Here is a 19813-nt window from a genome sequence, read left to right on the forward strand (position 1 = left end):
TCACCATTGTGGACTCTGTCCCAATTTGACAATGATGATCAGGATGACTCCCAGGAAGAGAGTCCTGTCTCCTGGCTCTCCCAGCTGCCCTCCAACACCTAGGCACCATGAGGAGCATCTCTGAATGCCTAAGATGCCCCGCCTCCTCAGATTCCCTGTTCCACCCTTTAAGGATGGAGGAGGGGGAAGGTCCCAGCCTCTCCTCAGCCGGCTGTCTTTTGAGCACTTCTGTCTAGACTGGATTTATCTCCAGCAACCTACTGTGACTAATGTATGCATGGACTTATCACACTCCCAATATCGTATCATTCTTGTAATAACTCACCACGTGTTCAATAGCTCATCATGCTGGGCCGTGGCCTTTAATCCCGCATTCGGGAGGCAGAGGCAGAAGGATTTCTGTGAGTTCGAGGACAACCTGGTCTACAAAGCGAGTTCTAGGACAGCCAGGGCTACAAAGAAACTCTGTCTTGTAAAAAAAAAAATTGTTCATCCTATGTGAGAGAGTTTATCACATATGTAACTGCTAATCACATATGTGTGATAGCGTGTCTGCCCTCCTATGAGCTCATGGGCTTATCTGGTAACTCAGCACACACATCTCTGAGGGGTCTACCACATGCCAGACCCTGTGTAAGAACTAGGCATGTAGGGGACTCATTCCCATTTGGAAACCACCTCATTGGGGAGTTTAGGTGAGAAAAACTAACTGGGACCATGCTATAAGGTCCCAGGGTAACAGTCCCCTCACTTAAGCCCAAGACCCCCCAAAGAATTAAGACATAGAATGAGGATGGACTACCAACCTTGTGTTCTTAGCAAGGGTTTGGGGGTTTGGCTCAGTGGTAGAGAGAGTGCCGGGTATGGGTTACAGCCACAGCAGGGGGTGGGGAGTGGGGAGTGATCAGCCACCTCTGGGGCACTGTTGGTTTTCAAGGAAGCTTTTCAAAGAGCCTCCCACGAGCCCAAATGGAGGAGGAAGCTGTGGTTGGTGAGGTCAAAGGGCACTCTGCTGCCTGTCAAAGACAGCCTTGTTCCTGCAGGGAGGAGCTGATGGGAAATAATGGCACCTGGGATGGGCTGGGGCCATTTCTAAACACGGCCTCATCTGAGCGAAGGTGCTGCCACTTTGGAGCCCATGAACTCGGGCTTCCTAGGTCCAGCCCCACAGGGAGGCAGAGGCTCCTGCGAACCTCAGAAGGATCTGGAAGAAGTGGTTGGGGTCCTGCGGACCAGGCTTTGGCTAACATCAAGCTCTGAAAAAAAAACTCCTTCCTTCTTTGTCCAGGTGAGGATAGTGCTGACCTTATACGTCACTTCCTGGTGGAGTCTTCAGCCAAAGGGGTGCATCTGAAAGGAGCAGATGAGGAGCCTTACTTTGGTAAGCCTCCCCAGCCTCCCCCCCCCACCTCCCCAGCCTCTGCAGTCTCCCTACCCTCCCCAGCCTCCAGGCCTCCCCACCTCCCTAGTCTCTGCAGCCTCCACAGTTTCCCTAGCCTCCCCAGTCTCTCTCCCCTACCTCCCCAGCCTCCCTACCCTTCACAGCCTCCCCAGCCTCCACAGCCTCCCTAGCCTCCAGGATGTGGTCTCCTGCACTGTGAAGGGGGCTGGGGAAGCCCTACTTACTTACTCAGGGCTTCCTGCTCCTTTGCAGGGAGCCTCTCTGCCTTCGTGTGTCAACACTCCATCATGGCCCTGGCCCTGCCCTGCAAACTCACCATCCCACAGAAAGGTCGGTGTCTGGGTCAGACCTGTGGGCTCTTACTAAAAGTGGCTACCAAAGTGGCCACTTCAACCTTGTTTATGACTAATTTTAGGGTCAGTATGACAAGTACGTGATCTGGACTAGATCCATGTCTCTCCATTTCCCATTTAAGGATGTCCGCTCCTCTGAGCCCCCAGTGCCCACCACACACACACAAATAAGAACTTGTTTTTGGTTTTTTGTTTGTTTGTTTGTTTGTTTGTTGGGTTTGGGGGGGTTGTTTTTGTTTTTGTTTTGTTTTTTGTTTTTCGAGACCGTGTTTCTCTGTGTAGCCTTGGCTGTCCTGGAACTCACTCTGTAGACCAGGCTGACCTCGAACTCACAGAGATCCACTTGCTTCTGCCTCCTGAGTGCTGGGACTAAAGGCGTGCGCCACCCCTGCCCTACAAGAACAACCATCTTTTAGGCAAACCCAAAGTGTCAGCACCCAGATTCAGTGAGATTGTTCAGGCAAGGCATACACCACAGTGCCTGGCCCGGAATAGATCTCAGAGCAGCAGATCTTACCTGAGGGTCGTGGCCCCTGCGGGGGTGGGGAAGGGTCAGATGAACCTTTCACAAGGGTTGCATGCCAGATATTTATATTATGGTTCATTATAGTAGCAAAATCACAGTTACAAAGTAGCAGTGAAAATAATGTTATGGTTGGGGGTCACTACAACATAAGAAACTGTATTTAAAGGGTCACAGCATTAGGAAGGTGGCATTAGGTCACTGGCTTAGAGGGTGAATAGCCTCCTTGAAAGCACTGAAGAGCCTAAATCTAACAGTCTGGATGAACAAATCTGGTATTATTCCCCACACACATACCGCCTCCACCACCCTTATAACCCATAGGTAAGCAATGAGGCTGTGGTCTTTCCCTGTAGTTCCAGCACTTGGGAGGCCAAGGCAAGGTGACCAGGGACTTGAGACTATACAGTGAGTTCCAGTCCAGTCAGCACTACATAATAAGACCGATAAAAAGAAGGAAGAAAAGAAAAGAGGGAAGGGGAGAAATTAATGAGGTTCTAGGCTTAAGTAGCTGGTCCACAGGCGGACAGCTCAGTTCAGCAGCCTCATCCACAGCCTGCAGCCCCCCAGGAGCTCCCAGACCCAGGGGGTCATCTCAGTTGTGCAGGAGGAAGGTGGAGCAGGAAGAGCCCTAAGCAAGCGATGGAGACACAGCACCCCTACTCTGCAAAGAAGAGGATGGGGGGGGCGGGGTCCAAAATAAGAGGTCAGGGGCTTGTGAGGACAGGGTCAGAGCAGCAGGCCCAGACCTGGGAGGCTGGCGGGGAGAGGTGGGAAGGGATCAAAAGGCTCGCAAGCTAGGCAAAATGGTCCTCATGGCTCTAATTGAGGCAATCGCACCTGGCTTCCCAGCCTGTCACTTCCTGGAGGTGGGGGTGGCTGTGGGAGGTGTTCAAAGGGATTCTTGCTGGCTGCTCCCCTGAAAGAGGTCCACTCTCTTCCCTCTCCCCTGGGGCATTTGCCTTTGCCTCTGTTCAGAACTGGGAGGCGCAGAACCAGCGCTGGACTCCCCCACGCATGGCCAGACCTCTTGCCTGAAGATATCAGCTGGTGAGTGGTATAGGGGAGGTACTGGGTTCACCGCACCCTGGAGACCACTTCCCAGCCCCATGAACACACACACACACACACACACACACACACGCACGCAGACTCACACAAGCCCACACATGCTTCCCATTACCGCTTTGTTTCTGCAGCCTTAACAGCCCACAGCACACCCCCTCCTCGTCCTCATAAACCAAGGAGATGAGAGGCTGCCGCTGTGGGCCAGTGGGGAGGAAAGAGGACTGGGCACAGGGGAGGGGGTTCTGGTAAGCCAACACTTTTGCACATATTGTACACATATCTGTAATAGTGTCTCTCTGTGTTTGAGATTCCTGCCCTGGGGGTGGTCTCCAGGTCTGGATCCTCTGTTGGGGAGGAGGGGTGAGGTCTGAATCTTAAGGGTTTCAATGCTCCCCGCTTCCAGAGGCCAAGCATCCATTAGCACTCAGTGGTGGCTCCTTTGTGACCCCCTCCCCCTAAGCACAGTGGCTCCCCTCCTCCTGTTCTTTCTCTCTCTCCCTATTCTCACCAAAGGGTGGGGGGTGAATCGAAGGTAGAGGAAAAGAAGTTTTGGCTACCCTCGGACTCCTAGTCTCTTTGGTGGCTCTCAGAGGATCCCAGTGGATTCCTAAAGAAGAAAGGCATTCCCTCTTCCCTGTTCCTGTCCCTGGACCTGAGCCCAGCGAGCCATACACATTGTAAGACCCTGGCTACAGACCCCTCTCAATATCTGCATCCCACAGGCTGCCACACGCTGTACCTGAGCTCGGTGAGTGTGGAGACCCTGAGCGGAGCCCTGGCTGTGCAGAAGGCCACCTCAGTCACCTTGGAGAGGGATGTCCTCCCCACACCTACTGTGGTCCATTTCAAAGTCACTGAACAGGGCATCACTCTGACAGATGTCCAGAGAAAGTAAGGGCTTCGCCTAACTCCTGGGCTGCAAGACTAACAGAGCAAGGCTGGAGGGAAGGTGGGGAACAGAGGTCAGGGCCCCGGATGTGAAAGGGTTAGCAAATGCTAGGCGATATCAGACAAGGTCCCTGCCTTCTTAGGCCTCCATCATTGGAACCAACAGGGTTGAAGTTGGGCAGTTTTCATTGGGTGCTGGTTATCTCTGTATAGGCCAGACACCAATGACTCCTCAGACCGTGCAATGAGCTCGCCCCAGGACTTGGAGACTCAACCTAGCCAAAACCTTCCCTAATTTAACCAGGCAAGAGTAGACCAAGCTGTAACTCCTGGCCTCACAAAATGAATGCCAGGGGGATGGGTGGCAGAAGACCCCAGTAGAAGAACATAAGGCAGGTCTATTTCATGGGAGAAGAAAGTGAGGGAGAAAGCATGATGGGTTGTAAGAATGCTACTAGGATGGGACGTGTGAACTTCGGGGGACCCAGAAATGCGGAAATGGGGGCGCGGCGTAGGAATAGACCCTCATCAGCCTGACTTTTCTTCCTGCATCCACCCAGGTTGTTTTTCCGACGCCACTACCCACTCGCCACCCTCCGCTTCTGCGGAATGGACCCCGAGCAACGGAAGTAAGTTCAAGGCTGAGTCAAGCTAAGAAGGCTGCTCCAGGCCTAGCAGCCTTCCATGGTACCTGGGATTGAAATAGCAGAGGTGGCCTGTGAATCCTAAGAGGTCGGGGAACAGGCCATGTCGGGCATGGCAGAGTGGAGACATGGCTCCCACTGTTCATCAGCATCCTGAGGAGCCAGGCAGAGCTCCGTCACTCACTCCTCTTGTGTCCCTTTCTTTCAGGTGGCAAAAGTACTGCAAAGCTTCCAGGTAAGCCCCTCCCACCACTCAGTGGCTCTAAGAGGTGGCCTTGTGCCAGGGTTCCAGACCTGACAGAAAGAGAGCAGGCCAGGTTTGGCAGTACACACCTGTAATCCCAGAATTTAGGAGTCTGAAGCAGGAGGATTGCTATGAATCAAGGTCAGTTCCAACTAGCCTTGTCTATGTAGTCAGTTCCGGGCTATACATAATGAAACCCTACTGTAGGCAGAGGAGGTTTCTGTCCTGCCAGCCATCTCCCAAATAACCACACAGAGACTTATTATTAACTGTAAATGCTTGGCCGATAGCTTAGGCTTATTACAAACCAGCTCTGACAACTTAAATTAACCCATATTTATTAATTCACATGTTACCACATGGCTCATGGCTTGTTACCTCATTCTCTATACATCCTGCTTCCTCTGCCTCTGGCTGGTGACCCCGCCCTTCTTCCTAGCATTCTCCCAGCTTGACTCTCCCACCTAACCTCTTCCTGCCTAGCTATTGGCTAGTGAGTTCTTTATTAAATCAATGAGAGCAACACATCTTCACAGTGAACAAGAGGATTATTTCACAGTGCCATATCTCAATGGAAATAAAGGAAGGAGGGGAGGGATGGAGGGTGGGAAGAAGAGAAGAAGGAAGGAAGGAAGGAAGGAAGGAAGGAAGGAAGGAAGAGGGTTTCCATCTTGGTCTTAGGAGCCAGTGTGGTATGGCTCTTATAAGATCTCCTAGTCTGGAGCCCAAGGTGTTATACTGGAGGCATAGGCTTTTGGGGGTTTATTTATTTATACAGTATCCTGCCTGTAGGTCAGAAGAGGGCACCAGATCTCATTACAGATGGTTGTGAGCTACCACATGGTTGCTGGGAATTGAACTCAGGACCTCTGGAAGAGTAGTCAGTGCTCTTAACCGCTGAGCCATCTCTCCAGCCCCAGAGGCACAGGTTTTATCTCAGAGCTGTAGGGATGATTATCAAGTACATTCTTGCCCTAATGGAGCTTCCCAGTCTTGTCCTCAGGGAGCCCTATTCAAAATGGAAACCCAGAGTCTGAAATAAGTGCTTGCCCAGTTGGACAAGAGAGGCACCTTCTTCCTTTAGCTGCTCCATTAAAAGGAGGTACTGAAAGTGCTGGGGAGGTGACCCAGTGAGGAAAGTGTCTGCCACTCAAGCATGAGGACATGAGGTCAGAGCCCCAGAACCCATATGAAAAGCCAGACGGTATGTCTATAACTCCAGTGCTGGGGAGGCAGGGACAAGCGGATCCCTGGTGCTCATTGGCTGGCCAGCCTAGCCAATGAGTGAGCTCTAGATTCATTGAGAAACCTTGTCTCAAAATTAGTAGAGAGCAATTGAGAAAGACATCCAACACCAACCTCCATACACATGTATGGACACATGCCATGTCCCCGCAAACAAGTACATACCACACATACACACACACACACACACACACACACAAGATACAGTACACAAATTCTGCAGCTGTCTGGCTTGGGGAGAAGCAGTGAGGCGCAAGTTGAGTGTCCTCCCCTTCCAACACCCCCCTCAGCATGATGCTTCTCCTCTCTAGCCCATATCCCCACAGCTGTCTTCTCTCAACAGGATCTTTGGGTTTGTGGCCAAGAGCCAGACGGAGACACAAGAGAACGTGTGTCACCTCTTCGCAGAGTACGAAGCAGTCCAACCAGCTCTCCAGGTGGTCAGTCTGGTGACTGCTCTGCTCCAGGACACAGACAGGGTATAGAAGGGAGCTACCTGTGCACCTTCCCTGACATCTCAAGAGACTTTCCCTGGCCATGCCGCTGTGGCCACGTCGACAGACTTGACTGTTGGACCTGAGGACAGAGCAAGTTGAAGCTTTGGAGCCTGCTGTGACATTCAGCAGTAACCTTCACCCAATTCTTGGGCCTCAGGCTCTTTAATTATATATAAAGGAACCCAACCGCAAGAAAATGGTCCCTTGGAGACTCAGCTGGGAATCTTCAGTGTGTTCCTCCACGCTACTGAAGCCCACCCACATCCAGGACTCCCTGTGTAAAAATTGCCTGCAACGACACTCTGGCTTCATCAGCTTGAACACTCCCTTCGTGGCAGGTTGAGCCAGAGGCCTATGACCCCTGCAAACAGCAAACAGCAGGTGCTGGGTCAGAACTCGTAGGCCCCTGGCTGGAAGCCGGTGATGATGTGTGCAGTTTGGGGACAGGTTCGATTTCCCTCACACCTGTCTCTTCCCTGCTGGCCCAGGATTCTTTTGTTTTCAAGAGATGGAAAGGTTTGGGGGTTGTGAACGTAACTGTGTTGCTAGAGGATTTACCTGACAAGGACAAGGGCTGGGCTCGATCACTAAGCACAGTGGTGAATGCTGAAAAATCCCAGCACTTGAAGAGGCAGGAAGATCAGAAGTTCAGGGTCATTCTTAGCTACATGAGTTTAGGTCAGTCTATGCTACATGAGACCTTGTTGAGGGAAAGAGAAAGAAGGAGAGAGAGAGAGAGAGAGAGAGAGAGAGAAAGAGAGAGAGAAGGAGAGAGAGAGGGAGGGAGGGAGAGAGGGGGGGTTAACGTTTTCATAGATCTCACCCATGGAAGGGGGTACCACTTCAAGAAGGAGCTGCTGTGGGGGAAGAGTTTCAAAGTGGGAAGGTGCCTGCAAGGTCCAAAATCTATGATGGAGAGGAGACAGGGTCAAGGGCCTCAGCCAGAGCAGACCTGGCAGCCACAGTGCGTGTACCCTGTGGCGCAACCCATTTCAGCTTGCTTTGAGGGACCCATCAGATGCTGTCAGAGTCGAGTCTGAACATAGACCGGGAGTGAGTTTTTGTACCCCTCGCTTCTTTCCGCTTTGCAATCAAGGTTCTGTCAGTGGAGCCCTCTCTAATGCAGTATTTAAAACACTCTCACATCTGGAGATCTAGGTGTTGCAGTCTGATCAACTCCTAGCCATCTGGTGGAACTTTCTGGATTCCTCTGATTTTTAGGTATAATTTGCCAAGGCCTTGGGATCTTTTTCCCAAGAGCATGCTAGGAAAATCCCTAGCCTCTGCAGTTACAAACTTGGGCTATTGTCTAGTTGGTCAACTGCTCTGTGATGTTGGCCCGGGATTCTGAACGCTAGCTTGGCTGTGTCTGTGGGGCTAGCTTAATAGAAGACCCTTATCCCCATGGTCAGAAAAATCTCGGCAGTGCTCACATTCTTAATGTCTAATCCATCCTTCCCAATATATTACAGATGAATATCCCCCCCCATCTTTGCTTTCAATTTCTTGATAAGCACGTGCCCCAGAACAGGTATCACAGCTGCCTGGCATTGCTCTCATAACCAACATCTAGTGGATGAAAATGAGAGACCCTGTTGCTATAATACATATAGGGGTGCATTTCCCTGCCCCAAATCCATTCTTGCTGGGTCCTCCAGTTCCAACACACAAACACTATATGGCGTCACCAGCCTTACAAACACAAGGGGGCAGGAGAGAGTCAAGAATACAAAGAGGCAGCTTCTCCAGCTGGTTGGAGAAGTTGGACTCGTCCCCTCCCACATTCAAGGCAGCCCTGCAAAACCTGTTGCTCTTCTTCCAGCCTGCCTACCTCCTTAGGAGACTTCCGTGGCGTGCAAGGGGATGCTCACAGAAGCCCGCTGTAACTCACTGTGGAGCAAGTGTCTATCCCCCTCCTGTCGTCAGCCTACAGAGCACCATTGTCCTTGGCCAAGGTCAGACCTGAGGGATTATGATTTCAACTTAGGAAAAGAGAATCAGATGGGGAGTGTGGAGGTGGAGTGGGGAGGGTGCTAGGCTCGCATTGCAAGCTAAGACGGGCCTTCCAGCATTAGATGGACTCCGTTCCACCCATTCTAGGCTTAGTGGGAAGAGTCCTTCATACATCCCTGTATACTTCATGGAAAATAAAGTTTCTTTGTACAATAGCTGGTCCTGGACATCCAGAGCTATCTCTTGAGTGCTGAGCAGAGAAGGGCACCCAGCAGAACAGAGTAAGATCTACCTGAACACACTACATGTATGCATTGCCCATGGAGGCCAGAAGAGGGTGTTGAAACTCCCCTGGAGTTAGATAGTTGTGAGCCACTGTGTAGTGCTGGGAATTGAACCCAGGTCCTCTTGAAGAGCAGCGGGTGCTCCTAATCACTGAGTCGTCTCTCCAGCCCCCAGGGTAGTGGATTTTTTTTTTTTCTGTTTTTGTGGTCATTGTTAGCATGTGTGGTTGTGTGAACTCGGGCATGTATGGATCTCACTCTATTGCCCAGGATGGTCTGAAACTCATGGCAGTCCTCCTGCCTCAGCCTTCTTGTGCTGGGATGGAAGGGCATGAGCCATCACACCCAGCTGCGAGAAACCACTTTTTCAAGACAGGTTTTCTCTGTGTGACCCTGGCTGTCCTGGAAGTCTGTAGACCAGGCTAGCCTCAAACTCATAGAGATCCACCTGCCTCTGCCTCCGGAGGGCTGGAGGGCTGGGATTAAAGGTGCGCATCACCACCACCCTTCAAGAAATCACCTTTTACTGAAGGGCTCCTATGTGTTCATTGCCATGAGGAGTGAGTTTTATGTTTAATCTTCAGATTAGGAAACCGAGGCTTGGAGGTCACCTGCCCAACAAGTGGCCAGTCCTACTTCTCCAGCCTTCTTAGGCAGGAAAACAAATGTATGCATGAAGCACAGAAGTGTGGAAAGATGTGTTGTATTCCGTGTGTCTGCCTATAAAGTTCCCCAAGGAGCAGATGAAAGAGGTGCCAGGGCCACCAGAACTTTCAGCATGTGATCAAAAAAATCTAGAAAATTAATTTTTTTCCCCTTTTAAAGAATGACTCGGCGATTAAGAACACTGGGTACTCTTACAGAAGGCCCAAGTCAGCAGCTTACAACCACAAATAACTCCAGTCCCAGGGCAGCTGACCCCCTCTTCAGGCCTCCATAGGCACCAGGCATGCATGCAGTACACTTACACACACGGGCCAAAAAAAAAAAAAAAAAAAAAAGCAATTACCCTCGATGGAAAAACCTTTTAATGTCTCCCTATTACCTCTAGGGTGAAGTCCAAGAGCGTGGCCGTGATGCTTGCACATTGCACAACCTTTTGAACAGCACAGTGGTCCTGAGGCTAACCTCATTTTCTTTTTTTTAAGATTTACTATGTGTTCTGTGCTTTAGAAGCATGGCTGTGGGGCAGGAGGCAGGATCTGACGCCGGGGCTGGGAGGAGTGTGAGTGGGTAATGGGTCTGTGTGAACTTGGAGTTCAGAGCAGGACAAAGAAATGCCTAGAAGAAACACTCTGACCTTGCCTGGTCTGGGCCTAGCTTCCTGGTTCTCTGGGGGCCCTGTCACCTTCAGTGCAGGTTACTAGGACAAATAACCACGTTGAGAGGCCTCAGCCGTTAGATACTGACTTCCGTAACCCTGGAAGCAAGATGTAGAGGTCAGGGTACAGGATGGCCAGGCTCCACCGAACGCCCCATCCTCCTGCCTCACTGACGGCCACCTTCTCACCGGGTGCTCACATAGGTCATTACAGGGAGGGAAAAGAATTCATGTTTCTTAGAAAGCATTAGTCCCACTGGGTAGCGCACACAGAGACGGCTCAGTGGGTAAAGCCCTGGGGGAGGCAGAAGCAGGAGGATCAATGCCAGCTCACAGCCAGTTAGCCTACTGGGGCTACAGAGGGAGACCCTGTCTCCCAACCAAAGAATTAAAAAACACTGTGTGCTGAGTTGTAGTATGAGGAGTGAAGACGTGGGGACCCTGGGGGCAGCCCCTGTCTGTCTCCAGCCTCAAGCTGCTGGGAACATCTGAAAAGCCCACCCCTTCTATTTCTACCTGGAAACTGGTACCTCTCCCCCTCAGCCACTCTAGAGACCCTTTCACTCTGACTCCCTAGGGAAGCACACTCTCCCACCTCCACAACTGTCCTTGAGGCCCAGGGGGGCCAGGACAGGAGAAGGGAGGACAAGAACCCCCCCCCATCTGCTGTCTTAGCAGCCACTGGTCTGTCCGCTTTTGCTCAGCTGTCTCCTTTGTTGTTCATTTATTCTCTCAGCAAACACTCACTGAGCATCTACTGTGTGCCAGGCTCAGGAGAGCCAAAGGGAAACAAATAAGAACTCGTGTGTTTTAGATAACCAGAGAAGCGAATGTTCTGGAAAAGCCCGGTGAATGAAAAACACACACACGTCAAATAGGACGGTGGAAGAGCCGTGCGGGCACAGTGGCTGATGCCGAGAACCAGCACTCAGGAGTCCAAAGGAAGAGGAGTATCACTAGTTCAGGGCCAGCCTGGGCTACCTAGGAAGTTCCAGACCAGCCTGAGCTACAGAGTGAGACCTCGTCAAAGGAAGAAAGGAAGGGAAAAGAAGGAGGGAACAAAATAAAGAGAAAAGGAATAAAAGAAAAAGTGGAGTGCTGGAGAGATGGCTCAGTGGTTAACAGCACTGACTGTTCTTCCAGAGGTCCTGAGTTCAATTCCCAGCACCCACATGGTGGCTCACTACCATCTATAATGAGATCTGGTGCCCTCTTCTGGGGTGTAGGTACACATGCAGGCAGAACACTGTACATAATAATAATTTTTAAAAAAAAAGATAAAGAAAAAGTGGGGAGGCTATAAATAGGACGGCAGAGGAGCAGCCAAAGGACGTAACACTGGGCCGAAGGTTGAAAAGTCAACCTTGCAAAGAAGGGACTCAGGCTGAGGGAACAGCATGTGCAAAGGTCCTGAGGCTGGAGTGGGTGGTAGTAAAGAGGCTGGGGAACAGTGTATGAGAAGCCCAGGGCACCCAGTAGGAGGCTCCCGAGGCTGTAAAACAGGGTCCTTCCCACTGCCTTCCCCTGCTCCCAAGCCCAGTGTACCAGAGCAGAATCAATCCCTTAGGTTTGTGACCCCAGACACCTCGCAGGTGCTCACATACCCATGTCTTTCACATGGGGTCACGGCTCCTCTTCAGCAGTGACATACCTCTCCTTCCACTGCCCCAAGTGACTCCTCCTGACAGCGCTGCCTTCCAGATGTGAGTGTCCCTGTCTATTCAGGTGTCCAGAGATCCCCTCTCCAGTCGTGTGATGAATTGTTGGGGTAAGAATACCACCATCTGCCCTCACTGCTTCTGCTACCAGCTCATCTGTGGCGCAGACAAGCAGGTGTCTATGCCTGTCTCTGCCCCACTCCCACCCATCTTCATACTGGCTCAGCTTAACTACCAAACAAGAATGCTCATATAGGCTGCTGCTCCCGATCCTGGTCTTTTTGGCTACCAAGGAGCTGGCCCTGCTCCATCTGCCCACACTTGGCTCTCTCTTCTCAGATGTGACACTTCCCTGCTCTCCCCAAAGTTGCCTGTGTCCCCCACAAGTTCATCATCTGTACAGAGTAGGATTAGAATTGACCCTGCCTCAGCCTGCGTGGTCTTTTCCCTTCTTAGAGCCCCAAGAACAATCTCCATGTTTTTTATTAAGGGCCCTTTGCATTCTGGGAGCAGTCTTACCTTCCCACTCACTGTAGAGGTGGGAGGGAAAACATTTTCAGTATTTTCACGGCCCTAATTTATAGAGATTTTTATTTGTTTGTCCTTGCTTTTCCAGCTAGGATCTCACTATGTAGTTCTGGCTGTCCTGGAACCTGCTATGTAGACCAGGCTGGCCTTGAACTCACAGAGATCCACCTGCCTCTACCTCCTGAGTTCTGGGACTAAAGGCATGCACCACTATATAAACCCCTCTGTGCCTGGCATTTAGCATTCACCAGTTTCTAAACTTCTTTCTTTTGGGGACAAGCAACTGGGGCACCTGCAGAGGCTCCTATAGACCCCACTGTCGGACTCTTGAGAAAAAGGGGCTCACAGACCCAGGGAGCTTGAGTTCCAGCTGGCCTGGCCTGACCCCTGGCACAGCCACAGACAGGCCAGGGTCACTAGGCAGTCACATGTCACATTGAATGAGAAACCTTCAGCTATGGCTGAGAAATGAAGTCGGAAAACAACTCGGCGAAAAGCTATTGAACTTCTCTCACTTTATTAAAAAACAAAACAAAAAAAAACAATTAAAAAAAAAACACTCCATTGTCCAACTAACTTTCGACGATGCTGGAAAATTGCACTGATTTCCTGAACAGTCTGGTCTAATTTCCCCTGGGTGGAGAAAGGCTTGTTCTCCCCTCCCTCTGAGTTCCTCTGGCTTGGAAATTCTAGCTCAAACACCAGGAGGAAGAGGCGGAAGCAACCCAAAGTTCCCCCAGCTAGCCCCATCTGCCAGCACCTAAGATTGCCTTGGGCAGCCCCCTACAGCTGCTGTGGGCCCAGGCAGCTGTTTTACAACTCCATCTCATTCCCTCAGCAACCTGAGAGCACTGAGGAGCTTGGCTTAGCTTGTCCACACCCAGCTGGGTCACCTCAGACTCAAGGCCCCATGGGCAAGCAGATAGACGGAGCCACAACTCTGAAATGTTGGCGTCGCTGCCAGACTTCTGAGAGAACCTCTGCAGTGAGGGAAGCCACCAGGCTCCAGATCTCTTGCCCCAGAGCTGACCCTAAAGGGTTTACTAGCACTAACTTCTTGACTCTTACCACTTTCCCATCCCCCCAGTCTGGGATCCTATCAGACCAACCAGATTGAATCCTTTGCTGACAGCATGGGACAAAGAGAGAACAAACCGGGTGGTTAATCAGCAATGCCTTTAGAGAATGTTGTTCAGAGACACAGGAGGACGTTGTCAGAACTGAATAAAGTCACACTGGGCATGGAAGCCCTGCCCTTTAATCCTGGGGAAGCTGAAACAGGAGGATGGGAAATTCGAGGCCACGTTAGCACTAGCTCAAACTGAGACTCACCAGTCTCAAACCAACGCGGGGTAGAACAAAGAGTCCTTTAGTGAGATACTGCGCACGTGCTTCCCAGAATGCCCGCCCCAGTGCCGCAATCGTCGGCAGCGCAGCGGCAGCGCAGCGTGCTGCAGCTACGTGCTCTCTCAAGTCGGCCTGCTTTTTGAGTAACTTCTTTTCTTCATTGTAGCTCCTTTCTCAGCTTGCTTTCCTTTGACTGGGATTGGAGACCCGTCTAAAACGTCAGTACTCCCAACCCAGGAAAGGGAGGGGACACCTAAGGGAAGCAGCTGAGAAATAAAAACAACGCACAGGTCAGACATTCCTTTTGTCTTCTGGGTACTGTTCTAACATCTCAAAAATGTTCCTGCTTCTTTCCCAGAAGCCATAGAATGTTGCAGACAGTTCGGCTACGTGTTTTTACAATGCCAATAGTTAGCTACGAGTCTTTTCAAAAAACACAACCGACAGGGGGCTGGAGAGATGGCTCAGTGGTTCAGAGCATTGGCTGTTCTTCCAAAGGACTCAGAATCAATTCTCAGCACCCACAAGGTGGTCTAGGTTCAATTCCCAGCATCCATTAAAAAGTGGCTCACAACAGCTTGGAACCCTTGTTCCAGGTCTTTGTAGGTACCAGGTACTCAAGTAGTGTTCAAACATACATGCAGGCAAGATGCCCATATACGTAAAATAAATACATTTTTTTTTTTAAAAAAAAGAGAGAGGCCAGGTGGTGGTGGCGCATGCCTTTAATCCCAGCACTTGGGAGGCAGAGGCAGGCAGATCTCTGTGAGTTTGAGACCAGCATGGTCTACAAGAGCTAGTTCCAGGACAGGCTCCAAAGCAACAGAGACACCCTGTCTCAAAAAAATAAAAAAGAGAGAGCAAAGCTGTTTTTGAAAATTAAATAACTATGCAGATTTACTAATGTCTAATATCTATCAATCTTTAGAAGGCTTACATAGTTTAAGAGGCTGTGAGAGCCCCACCCCTTATTCTCAAAGGGACGAGAAGGAATTTCCTAGCAGAAAGACAGCACTTTCCTTCCCCCCTCCCACCCGGGAGATTCCAAGCACAAGGACACTCAGCTCAGCCCAGCCAACCACCTGGTGACAAAGCTGACACAGCAGGATGGGAGAGAGGAAAAGACCTTGCCACCCGTGCCAAAGCAGCTTCAAAAGGCCTCTTTATAGCTACACCTTTAAAAGCCTAGCCCACAGAGGAGTCCTAACTCCTCTCTACCTCACTGCAGTGGGGATTAGAGATGGGTTCTGAACTAGTTTGTATTACACTAAATAAACCTTGCTTATTACAGTCTGGGCCTCTGTGGTGGTCTCTCTGGGGGTTGTAATCTGGGCACAACAGAGACATCTACTTATAGAGGTGGTTCCAGCAACAATTAGCTTCATGGTACAGAAAAGATATAGTAGCTACTTCTTTTGGAGGGTGGGGCAGAGGGTCTCACTAAGAGTCCTAGAATTCATTCATAGACCAGGCTGGCCTTGAACTCACAGAGATTTGCCTGCCTCTGCTTCCAAGTGCTAGGATTTAATGTGTGCACCACCACACCTAGCCAGAAGCTATTTCTAAAGCAAAATTTGGAATGTTTGACTTTGAAGAATAAATCTATAGTTCTATCTTGGTTAGAGTTACTATTATTGTGTGAAACACCAGGACCAAAGCAATTTAGCTGGGAAAGGGTTTCTCCAGCTTAAGTTTCCATATCACGGTTCATCATTAAAGGAAGTCAGGGGAGGAACCTGGAGGCAGGAGCTGATGCAGAGGCCATGGAGGAATATTGCTTACTGACTTGCTCAACCTACTTTCTTATAGAACCCAGGACCTCAGCCCAGAAACAGCCCCACCCATAATAGGCTGGGTCCTCTCCCATCAACCACTAATTCAGAAAATGGCCTACAGGCAAACTGGGCGTTGGTGACTGCAAACCTTTAATCCCAGCACTTGGGAGGCAGAGGCAAGCAGATATTTGTGAGTTCGAGGCCAATCTGGTCTGTAAGAGCTAGTTCCAGGACAGGCTCAAAGCTACAAAGAAACCTTGTCTCAAAAAAAACAAAAAATAAAATAAAATAAATTTAAAAAATTGCCGTACGGGCTGGAGAGATGGCTCAGCGGTTAAGAGCATTGCCTGCTCTTCCAGAGGTCCTGAGTTCAATTCCCAGCAACCACATGGTGTGGCTCACAACCATCTGTAATGAGGTCTGGTGTCCTCTTCTGACCTGCAGACATACATGTAGACAGAATATTGTTTAATAACAAATAAATAAATATTAAAAAAAGAATCATCCTTTAAAATAAATAAATAAATATAATAAAATAAAAAATGCCGTACAGGCTTGCCTGCAGCCAGATCTTATGGAAGTGTTTTCTTAATTTAGGCAGGCTTCTCCCACTCTGATGTCTCTAGCTTGAAACCAACGGGTACAAGAGCCAACAATCGGGGGCTGGAGAGATGGCTCAGAGGTTAAGAGCATTGCCTGCTCTTCCAAAGGTCCTGAGTTCAATTCCCAGCAACCACATGGTGGCTCACAACCATCTGTAATGGGGTCTGGTGCCCTCTTCTGGCCTGCAGGCATACACACAGACAGAATATTGTATACATAATAAATAAATAAATAAATAAATAAATAAAGAGTTTAAATTTAAAAAAAAAAAAGAGTCAACAATCAAACTCTGAAGTCCCTTCCAAACTTAGGGAGCACTGCTGGTTATTGTAAGCCGACTGTGGACAAGCGTACCTTACACACACGTTACACACGCGTTATACACGTTAACAAAATGCCTGTTTGTCAGAGGAAACAGGTGAAAAAGCAGCCGATGCCGCTGACGTGGACAGAGGAGAAAATGGCTCGAGATGGAAGTTCCCTTCTTTCTTCTCCACCCAGGGTCAGCCCACTTCCAGTGGTAGATACCCCAAAACTGTGTCTCTGATGTCCCTCTGTGGTTGCCAAACTTGGGGGTCACAACTCATGCTCTGACTGCCTGTCCTCAATAAGCCAGGAAGAGGGACAAAGAGGCACAGAGAGCGCCTCCAAGTCTGTCTTCCAGGGGCCTTAAGTGTGATTACAGTTTAAGCAGAGAACAAAGACAGGCACCTGAAAGCAGTCTTGGCCGAGGTGTGGTTCTGCCCACCAGGGAGCCATCCTTGGCTAGGCTTCTGTCTCATTCCGTAAGGTGTTCTGACTAGTCATTGTGTGAAGTCTCTTCTGCCAAGATCCCCCTCTGAATGGCACCTTTTCCCTCTCCGCATAATATTCTGGAAGAATCTCCCATTTCTTTGGGGTCCATCATGCCCAATAGTCTAACTGAACACCACAAGTGTCTCCTTAGAATCCCTTCATTTCTGCCTGCTACAGAAGACCTCGGCTGACCTGCCTTTCACCGAGAAAGTAACCTAGTCTGCCTGACCCCAGAGGCTGACTCCAAAGCTATCCCCAGAAAGTCACCCAAGGTTAGTTCTGGTCTCTAACTCTCACTGCACAGCCCCAACTTCTATCCAGGTCCAAGATTCAATGATATCAGCCTGGGAGAAAACACAAAACAAAAAACCAGCATCCGCGGTCATGGCTGGATGCCAAGGGCCTAATCCTAGCTCTGGAATCCTGTCCCATCTGGGCCTCAGCTTCCCCATCCATATAGCCCGGGCTGTCTGTAACTGGGTTGTTTCCCAACCTCCTGTCCCTGTCATCCCAAGTGTATCTAGAGCCTTCCCCTTGGCCTGGGTGGTCCTTAGGAAGAGGGTTCTGGCCCCAGTTTCAGAATTTAGAGTTGGCAAGAGGACCAAGAGAACGAGGGGACCGAGCCAGCCATGGAAGCCACTAATCTCCATTCTTCCCCCCCTAACTCCACCCCAGGGGACTACACAGCCGCCTCCGCTGAAAGCAATTTGTCATGCCCTGAATTAAGTGATTCCAACAAGGGTTTAATTTCAGTTTAATGGCTCTGTTTTTATGTGTAATTAAATACCATTGCATGGTGAAAATATGTTGTTTGCACTTTAGAGACTGTGTAAGGGGCCTGGGAAGCCAGGCCCTGGGAGTTTTGACTCCCAGGCTCCTGTCAGTCTGCCTGGGATTGTCTAGGTGGGGGTGGGGAGATGACCTGAGGACCTGAGGCAAGAAGGCACAGTGGGGGGATGGTGGTCCCCAGGGCGCCTGCCACTCAGAAGAGTATGTTTCTAATTATCTGCACCTCTACCCTCTGACCTCAACCTTCCCCAGCCCCTGGGGCCTCAGACACAGAGTGGGCAGGATTGAATTAGACCCTTGGTTCACTGAGGTGCTATTTGGCCCCCACTAGAGGCTGGTTTCTTTGTCTCCCCTCCACTTGTGGTCCTCCCAAACTGCCCCTTCCCTCCCAACTCCCTGTGAGGACTCAAGCCTTTCTGCTACTGGCCTCCCAACTCCTTCAACTCACTCCATCCCTACACAGTGGGAATTTCTTTAGCTAGGAATGTTTGGGGGTCATTTTGCCAAGCAACCATGTGCCTTCCAGGAAGGGGAACTCTGGAGGTGCATACCCCAAGACATTCCTGGAGCAGCTTGGTGGCAGCGGGCCAGAGAGCTGGGGTGACAGACTTTTCTTGGAAGGAGCTAGGGAATGGCAGAGGCTAAGGCTCAGGACCCTTCGAGATGATGACAGGACGGAGGGCTGACCCGCCCTCAGCAGATCAGGGCTTGATCTCCACTAAGAAACGGGGAATAGAAACTGAAAGCCAGGGCATGGGTGAGCTAAGGGACCCCCACCCAGACCCTGTGCCAAGCCAGGAGAAGGAAAAAACATTTTTTTTCATATTTCTCTCTCTCTGTCTTTCTCTCTCTCTCTCTCTCTCTCTCTGTGTGTGTGTGTGTGTGTGTGTGTGTGTGAAGAGAAAGATGGAATGAGGATGTAATGGGTGAACGTGTAGGCATGCGTGTGTCACTGCACACACGCCATTGCTTGCCTATGGAGGTCAGAGGAAAACTCACAAGAGTTGATTCTCTCCTTCCACCATGTGAGTCCCAGGAACCGAACTCAGGTCTTCAGGCTTAGTGGCAAGTGCCTTTCCCTACAGAGCTACCTTGCTAGTCCAGAAATAAGTTTCTTGTGGAGGTAGCGCAGCAGACAGGACCACAGTTCTCAAGATGCAGTGAAGCGGTGACCCCACAAGGGCACAAAATTTGGTCCTTGCCTACTCTCTCCTAAGCTGCTAGCTCTGGGACGGACATGCAGAGGCTAGGGCAGGAGGACGCCTCCGAATCTGGGAATGGTGTGCAAACACAGTGTTGCCTACATTTGCTTTGACTCTTGGGACCTGGCCCCAAGACCATGGGACAAGTTATCCAGGAAAGGGGGGTGTTTGTGTGAAATGTGAAACCACTCCAAAGCGCACAGCCTCCGTTATCTGGTGCTAGACACCCCCCTCGAGCTCCACAGGGGAACATACTCTGTGGATGTCACACTGTCTCTCCTGTCACTCAGGAGAGCCTCCCATTGGACAGATTCATAGAGCCCAGATACCAGTTATACAGGTGCGTGTCTCGGCTACACTCATCACACAGATAATATATAGATATGTACTTGTAAAAGCCCATACTCCCCCAGTTCGGGAATCACTAAACCACATTCAAACATGCATGCATGAGCACGTCCGGTGCACACACAGACACGAGTCACTGTGTTACTAAGTTACTAAGCTAGGCTGTGCCTTCTTTCAGAGGTTTCTGAGAGAAAAGTGATCTTCTCTAGCCCATCCTGAAGGGTGCGAGGTCAGAGCTCAGTGAGAGGGGCTAAGGAAGCTGTGCCCTGAGGAAATACTTGTCTGTACTTGGCTGAGGGACCCAAAACTTTACCTTCAGGCTACACCACCCCACTACCTCAACATG

General features: G+C 50.3%; 1 protein-coding gene across 4 annotated transcripts in view; it reads left to right on the top strand.

The window, feature by feature from the left end:
- Nucleotides 1–9032, top strand: part of Tns4 (tensin 4) — a 22775-nt gene extending 13743 nt beyond the window's left edge. For all 4 annotated transcript variants that reach the window (XM_087910016.1, XM_087910017.1, XM_087910013.1 and 1 more), the window contains exons 7-13: nucleotides 1289–1381; nucleotides 1655–1732; nucleotides 3257–3328; nucleotides 4069–4237; nucleotides 4795–4863; nucleotides 5087–5113; nucleotides 6711–9032. In XM_087910016.1, the coding sequence (XP_087766142.1) occupies nucleotides 1289–1381; nucleotides 1655–1732; nucleotides 3257–3328; nucleotides 4069–4237; nucleotides 4795–4863; nucleotides 5087–5113; nucleotides 6711–6852 (650 nt within the window). In that variant the 3' untranslated portion in view covers nucleotides 6853–9032. The remainder of the gene's footprint in view (nucleotides 1–1288; nucleotides 1382–1654; nucleotides 1733–3256; nucleotides 3329–4068; nucleotides 4238–4794; nucleotides 4864–5086; nucleotides 5114–6710) is intronic.
- Nucleotides 9033–19813: the final 10781 nt, after the last annotated feature.

Source organism: Myodes glareolus, chromosome 9 (genome assembly GCF_982192425.1).
Source record: "Myodes glareolus chromosome 9, mMyoGla1.1, whole genome shotgun sequence".
In the NCBI taxonomy this organism is placed as follows: Eukaryota; Metazoa; Chordata; class Mammalia; order Rodentia; family Cricetidae; genus Myodes; species Myodes glareolus.